Source organism: Papaver somniferum, chromosome 6 (genome assembly GCF_003573695.1).
Source record: "Papaver somniferum cultivar HN1 chromosome 6, ASM357369v1, whole genome shotgun sequence".
Taxonomy (NCBI): Eukaryota; Viridiplantae; Streptophyta; class Magnoliopsida; order Ranunculales; family Papaveraceae; genus Papaver; species Papaver somniferum.
Genome location: NC_039363.1, coordinates 53,356,229 through 53,363,571, shown reverse-complemented (window position 1 = coordinate 53,363,571; position 7,343 = coordinate 53,356,229). Strand labels below are relative to the sequence as shown.

The following is a 7,343-nucleotide window of genomic DNA, read 5'->3' as shown; positions in this document are numbered from 1 at the left end:
TTTTCTTTGTAGTTCTATCAAAAAAATTTTAATAATTTTGCACATTTTTTATTTACAGATTCTTTGGAAAAAAGTCTCACAAAATATCACATATTCAAGCCTATTTCAACTAAAAAAATCTCTCGAAGTCTCTAAAAAATCCAAATCTTTACACCCAATAATAACTGAGGATTTGGTAGATTTTCAGAAACTCTTTATCAAATAATAGGTATTTTTCAGAAATTTTGAAAAAAAATCTTGTTTCAATAACAATAGATTTTGTATTTTTCCGGAAATCTCCACAAATCCTAACTGACTACCTCCGTATTAGAGACATTGATCTTCTCTTATGGTTGTGTGGACAGGTAAAGGGATTGGCCACTTAGAATCGGGGTTTTTTAGTCCCCAAAAGATACTTCAGGTGGTTTGCTAGTAAAAAATGTTGTCAGGTGGTATAGATTTGTTGATATATCTGGTTTCCCATGCCAATTAGTCAAGATGTTGATTTTACCGGAAACTTTTAACTAGTATTTTGTCCTACTACAAACTAACATGGTAGTTTTACCATGGTACCGAACTTGATCCAGCGGAATAAAATCCCTTTCGACTGGAGGAAAGCTGGTTATATGAAACGTTCAAACTAATCAAGATAATGGAACTATAGGAGATCCATTTTCTTATAATTTATAACTGAGCATACATATTTATTAGGATTTTATAGGAGATTATATTTAGGAGATACGCATTTTAGCTTATTTGAGTTATATTAGGAATCGAATATCTTGAGAAACAAGAATTGAATGTCTTGAGAAACAAGTCTGTAATTGTATAAATACATTGAATGATTGATGGGAAAAGAAGATAAACTTATTGAGAATTTTTCATGGTCTCAAGATCCTGGTTCAAACCCTAAATCTTTTTTCAAATTTTCTTTAAGCGGCGAAGGAAGAAAAAGAAATAGCATACCAAGGAGGAAAGAAAGGGAATTATTCGGTACATCATCACAGTGGTAAAGAAAAAGTGTATCATCTATGATCAAGTGATGGTACTGGAATTACTATTACCCAGATCATATTAAGAGGAACTAATTATGATGAATGGGCTAGAGCCATTCGATGATCATTGAAAGCAAAGCGTAAATTTGGCTTTGTTGAAGGCGATGTAAAGGAACCTGAAGAGTGAAGACTCTGAATAGTTGGAGGAATGGAATTGTTTCCCATTCAATGATTGTCTCTTGGATTAACAATACACTAGATTCTTCTATTCGATCAGCACTGGAAGATTATAATGATGCCAATTTTTTCTGGACACACTTGAAGGGTAGATTTTGTGTTATTAGCGAAACCAGAATTTGTTAACTCAAACCCTCTCTGAGAGAGTGCAAACAAAGAAAATATGATAGTGTAGTTGTGTATTATGGGAGACTAAACAAGATATGGGATGAACATGTGACATATATGAAAATACCACAATGCAAGTGTGGTAACTGCACTTGTAATATTGCGACAACAAATCACTACTCTGGGAAAAGAAGATTACCTTACCTTCATTATTTTTTGAATTGTTTAGACAACATGTGTGGGTCGATTCGTGAACAATTGTTGGGAGAAATCCATTATTATTCATTGAAAGTACATACTGGAAAATAGTGAATGCTAAATGTTTGAAGATGGGAGAATCTTCACTATCTAAAGATGTCCAAGAAAATGTCATGGCCTTTAAGGTACAAACCGATTAAAGAGGAAACACCAGTAATCATGATACTAGTGTAAAATTTTGCATACATTGTAATTGAGAGGGACATTCTGAATAAGGATGTTATTAATTTGATCGGGTATCCTGAATGGTAGGGAGATAGACCTCGTGGGGGAAGAGGATATGGAAGAGGTGGCTGGACTGGTGGTCAAGGTGGTTTTGCATCTGGCATAGGTGGCATAAGCAATGGCGCACCAACATTATTCGTGCCAATAACTTGAGTGTACCAGCAAATCAGCAGTCAAAGAACTTGAGTACCTTACCTACAAACGGAACTAGATTAGATGGAGCGACAACAACACAACTCCAACAAGTACATGAGGACATGGAGGAGTTTTCATCACCTAGACATGTTTTTGAACATCAACATGGTAAACAACAACAATACAAACAAAGTAGTAATGAACCGCAGTCCAATTTTGGATGTGAAGCAGAAATAATAGAGGAAAGTATACAAGAACAAACAGAAGAGAATGAGCAGAAATTTCACCTCCTTTTAATGTGACAGTGGAAGTAATACACCAGCAGAGGTTGTGGTAGATAATAACATCAGTGAGATGGGTAAAGGCAAGCGTCAGAAAATTCCTTCCAGCGGACTCAAACAGTACGAGAAATTAGTCCATCTTCAATTCAATCTACACAATCATAGGCCTCGGGTACTCCGTATCCTGTAACATATTATGTTAGTTGTGACTGTTTTTCTGCCGTACACAGAAAATATCTTGCAGCTTTAACTGCTAGAAGTGAACCTAAGAGCTTCAAGGAAGCTATAAAACATCCAGGTTGGCAGAAAGCCATGAATGAATAAATACGAGCACTGGAAGAACAAGGAACGTGGGAATTGGAGGAGTTACCACTTGTAAAGAAGGCATTAGAGAGCAAGTGGATTCATACAGAGTGGTGAAAATGGAAATTTGATACGTTTGAAAGCAAGATTGGTGATATTTTAGAATCATCAAGTTGAAGAATTAGATTAAATGAGACATTTGCACTAGTGGAAAAGAAGACGATAGTTCGCACTTTTCTGGCAGCTGCAGCAGTTAAGAACTGGAAAGTACATCAAATGGATATACGCAATGCATTTATTCATGGTGATTTTGAAGAAGAAGTGTATATGAAGATACCTTCGGGATTTTCTAAGGTAAATCCTAATATGGTTTGTAGAATGAAGAAGTCGTTGTATGGTCTAAAACAGGCACCCCGGTGTTGGTTTACGAAGTTATCAACGACTTTGAAGAATTATGGCTTTAAACAGTCATATTCAGATTATTCTCTCTTTACAACAACGAAAGGAAATATGCAGCTTAATGTCTTGGTTTATGTGGATGATTTTATTGTGGAAGGCAATGATTTGGTTGCACTTCACAACTTTAAAACTTATTTGGGTCAATGTTTTAAATAAAAGATCTTGGGAACTACATTTCCTAGGCCTAGAGGTTGCACGTAGTAAGCAAGGGTTCAACATATGTCAGAGGAAATATGCACTTGATATTATCACGGAGATTGGGTTATTAGGAGGAAAGCCTGCAGAATTCCCAATAGAAACAAATCATCACCTGGCATTAGCAAAAGGCAAGATAATAGATGATATGGAAAAAAAACATAGACGATTGGTAAGTCGTCAGATTTATTTGTCATTAACAAGACCAAACTTTGCATACTCGGTGCATATTTTATCACAATTTATGCAACATCCAAGAGTAGAACATTGGGAAACAGCGCTTCGTGTGGTTAAATATTTGAAGAAGAGACATGGACAAGGAATCCTATTGCGTTCTGACGGTGTCCTTTGTTTAAAAGGATGGTGTGATTCAGATTAGGCGAGTTGTCCATTAATAAGACGTTCATTAACAGGTTGGCTTGTGCTTCTTGGTTTCTCGCCTGTATCTTGGAAAACTGAGAAGCAGCATACAGTTTCTCGTTCGTTAGCAGAAGTAGAATACAGATCTATGGCAGCAGTGACGTGTGAATTAAAGTGGTTGAAACAATTACTTGGTGATTTATGGGTTCATCGTACTCATGAGATGAACCTCTTTTGTGATAGTCAGTCAGCATTATACATTGCTCTAAATCCAGTATTTCACGAAAGAACAAAACATATAGAAGTAGATAATCTTATCAGAGATGCAATAGCAGGGAAGATTGTATCACCATATGCTCCTACAACGGTGTAATTGGCGAACATTTTCACAAAAGCGTTGGGAAAAGCTCAGTTTAACTTTCTTTTGTCCAAGATAGGCATTCGAGATCTCCATGTTCCATCTTGGTGGAGGATATTAGGAGATATAATAGGAGTCTATAAGAGACTATATTTAAGAGATGTGTTTTAGCTTATTTGAATCATATTAGGAATCAAATGTGTTGAGAAACAAGAATTGAATGTATAAATACCTTGAATGTCTTGAGAAACAGGTCTGTAATTGTATAAATACCTTGGATGATCAACGAGAAAAGCAGTAAGACTTATTGAGAATTTTACCCGCAACTTTTAACTGGTATTTTGTCCTACTACAACTAACATGGTAGTTTTATCATGGTACCAAACTTGAGCCAGCAAAAGAAAATCCCTTTCGACTGGAGCAAAGGCAGTTACGTTAAACGCTCAAACTAATCAAGATAATGGAACAAACTTTAGGGGGTTCATTTTCTTATAATTTACAACTGAACATACATATTCTTAAGACATCTAGGCATACTGAAGAAGTTGTGGTACACCTTAAGGTTGAATTTCTTCTGGCTGTTTGTAAAATCCATAGCTTGTTTCAAGAAACACAGAAACAAAAAAAACAAAAAAAAGCTTGAGGAACAACGAAGAATCAAAGAATTGAGTCAAAAGAAAGCAAAATTGATAAGCAACAAAGAGGGTCGAACCAGAAAACAAGCTCCAACTTAAAGCAAAGGAATATGAGCAGTAGATGAAAAAGCGAAACCTTGTTCGCTATTAGATACAACTTTCACAATCCCTTCACTCTAGTACACGGTTTTTCTTTCTAGCATATCACTAACTACTCTAGGAAATTGTCAATGAAATCCGAGTACATACCAGCTTCAGGGTTTCTATTATAATCTACTGGATGATGTGGATGGTGTTGATCCATTGAAGATGAAGAAGATGATGTGGCCATTCTTGCAGGCAACGTAAAACTCCTCTTGAAATTTTTCTCCATCTTTTTAACATTGTGACCATGGCTCTCTAAGCTCAAGTAGTCATTCACATTTTCACCGCTCGGATTGTTTTCGCTTCTGTTTCCATGGCGGCTATGTGAATTTGAAGTTTCCGAATTTCCCTTGGTTTCATCCGCCTTGCTAGAAAGATTTATTGCTGAATTTGAATTCTTCCCTCCAAGATTGGGATGGTGATGCTGTTGCTGTTGGTTTGATTTGTTTCCAACCCCATCTGCCCCAAATAAAAGTTTTGCATCATCAGCTCGTCCAGTGAGAGCATTGAAGAAAGATAACCCATTAGGCCATTTTATGTCAGCTTCGTGTTCGGCCATCATATCCTCCATTTGTGCATCAGAGGTATTTGGGAGCATAAAGTGATGGGTTTCATCTTTGTTCTGTGGTAATCCGAGTCTCGTCATGTTTTGGTAATGCTGCGAAGCGACAGATGGGAGTGGCCTTTGGCTCCAATTGAAAATAGGCGGTGGAGGGCGAATTGGAGTACCACATTGCTTCATAGGAATAGAAGACGACGATGAATTCCTAGTTGAAGAGAATAGTTGGGATAGATAAAACCCAGACTGATAACCAAGGGATTCAAAAGTATGTCGCATTCTGAGTACAAAGTGCAAGTCTTCGGCTATCTGAGGATAAATATCACGTCCAATGTGCACACAAGAATCAAAAATCCAGATCAGTTCCTATAAATTTCAAAAGTATTTTACCCGTACAGTCCGACAAGTAAATCATACTAATAAATCTACACATATTGAAGGAGAAAGATTAAAACTGAAAGCACTTACTATCTTGCAAGAACCTAGCTGTAAGAGACCATGACCAGCTTGTATAACAGCTATTGTCTGTTAATGAAAACAGCATAAATCAAACCAAACTAAAAATTTATGAAAAATCAGAAATTTATCGAGGTCAAACAGAATGTTATGATTCAACACTGACCTGAATACCTGAGTTAAACTGATCAGTCCATTCAGGAGGAATCTGTAATGAGACCAAAAACATTCATAAAATTAATGTTAGATTGTAAAAACCTAGTAATAAATCGAAAAGGCTAAAACGTGGACCAGAAAATGCAACCCAACTGCGGAGTAATTACTTACAGCATCAAAAGAACTCTGCCAATAGTTAGAGATGTTAGGTTCACATTCAGAAGGTTCTTTGAAAACCCATTTATGACATTTATCAGAAGCAACCTTTCCCATCAGCCTAATAAATCAATCAATCAAATCACACATGAAAGTGATAAGTTTTCTTTTTTATTTTATCTTCAAAAATCCGTAAAAACACATTTTATAATTATGAAAAATTAAAAAATAACACCTACCCAGTACCCACCCTTCTCCATAGTTGTACAACTGAATGGACATTTTGCTGAAAGCTTTCCTCACTGGATCTTCTCCATCAATTTGTTCAAGACACTCAGCTACTGAACTCCCTCGGCAAAACCCATCTTCCCACATCAACATCCTAGAAAAACAAAATAGTACCAAAGTTCAAAAACCCACTTTCAAAATCACTCTTAAAACATGTCTTTGGTTTGCCTATTTGTGTTCCCTCTGTTCAGACACTCCAAAGAGAGAGAAAACTTACAAGCTACCATTATCATCGCCCACTTTGCAGCCATTACCACCTCTGCTTCTCCTATATTTTCAGAAAAATAAAAACAAATTTAAGTAAAATTGTCAAGGAAGTAAGGACACATCAAGTTTAGTTGAAACAGTATAATCAAGGAATATGGAAGAAGAGAGAGTAGTGAAACAGTACGGGCGAGGTCTTATTGTCCAGAAAACGGAGTAAGTCCAGTCTGTATTAAGACAAACACTTCTTAGAGCCTCATGAAGTGCCATCATCCCAACAGCTTCTTTGCTCCTATCTGATACTCCTGAGCCCACCATGTCTCTCTCTTTCTCACTCTCACTCTCTCACTCAAAATCACTTGAATTTCTAACTGATGAACTTCCCCTTTCTTTTTTATCTCTTCTTCAGCAAATACTCTTCTCTCAGACACACAACATAACTTCTGTGACTTTCTTTCTTTTCTTTATCCTAACTATGCACTGACTGCAGGTGTGTAATGTATAGTCTGAGTCTGAGGGATTCTTAAAGAAGAAAAAAGTAAAAGAAAAAAGAGAAGAGAGAAAGGGAAAGACCAGGAGAGAATGAGTGTATGTATGCGTGAGCGAGCGAGCGTGTGTGTGTGTGGCACAGAGAGAGAGATGATGTCTAGGGGTTTGTTTATCTTTTGTGATCATCAAATTCGTAAAACAAGGAAGGAAATGATGTCATACAAACTGCCTTCATTTAATACTTGTTTCTGCTCGCAATGGTCCTGCCCTACCCTTACTTAATATATGCGACGTGGATTAAAGTTGTTGGGTCCACAATATGTGTATGTAGGAGGGAGACTGAATCTGTAGATTTCTAACCAC

At 36.7% G+C, this 7,343-nt stretch overlaps 1 protein-coding gene across 2 annotated transcripts; it reads right to left on the bottom strand.

Annotated features, from left to right (window-relative positions):
• Positions 1-4,558: 4,558 nt before the first annotated feature.
• On the bottom strand, positions 4,559-7,121 carry LOC113287578 (protein RICE SALT SENSITIVE 3-like). 2 transcript variants are annotated; one of them, XM_026536365.1, is made up of 7 exons: positions 6,679-7,121; positions 6,505-6,555; positions 6,250-6,381; positions 6,015-6,120; positions 5,854-5,895; positions 5,700-5,756; positions 4,559-5,540 (listed from the first exon to the last, which is right to left on the bottom strand). In XM_026536365.1, the coding sequence occupies exons 1-7, from the start codon at positions 6,807-6,809 to the stop codon at positions 4,740-4,742; spliced, it is 1,320 nt and encodes a 439-aa protein (XP_026392150.1). In that variant the 5' UTR covers positions 6,810-7,121; the 3' UTR covers positions 4,559-4,739. The 2 variants fall into 2 exon arrangements, with proteins under 2 accessions (XP_026392150.1, XP_026392151.1); XM_026536366.1 differs by lacking the exons at positions 6,505-6,555; positions 6,679-7,121 and having other exon boundaries at positions 6,239-6,360.
• Positions 7,122-7,343: the final 222 nt, after the last annotated feature.

Bases quoted from the DNA above. Each gene is read 5' to 3' on its own strand.
- LOC113287578 (XM_026536365.1), bottom strand. From the start codon at position 6,809: ATGGTGGGCTCAGGAGTATCAGATAGGAGCAAAGAAGCTGTTGGGATG. The intron at 6,382-6,504 runs GTAAGTTTTCTC...TTGTTTTTCTAG, and splicing joins GGCGATGATAATGGTAGCTT to GATGTTGATGTGGGAAGATG. The intron at 6,121-6,249 runs GTGGGTACTGGG...TTGATTTATTAG, and splicing joins TTGTACAACTATGGAGAAGG to GCTGATGGGAAAGGTTGCTT.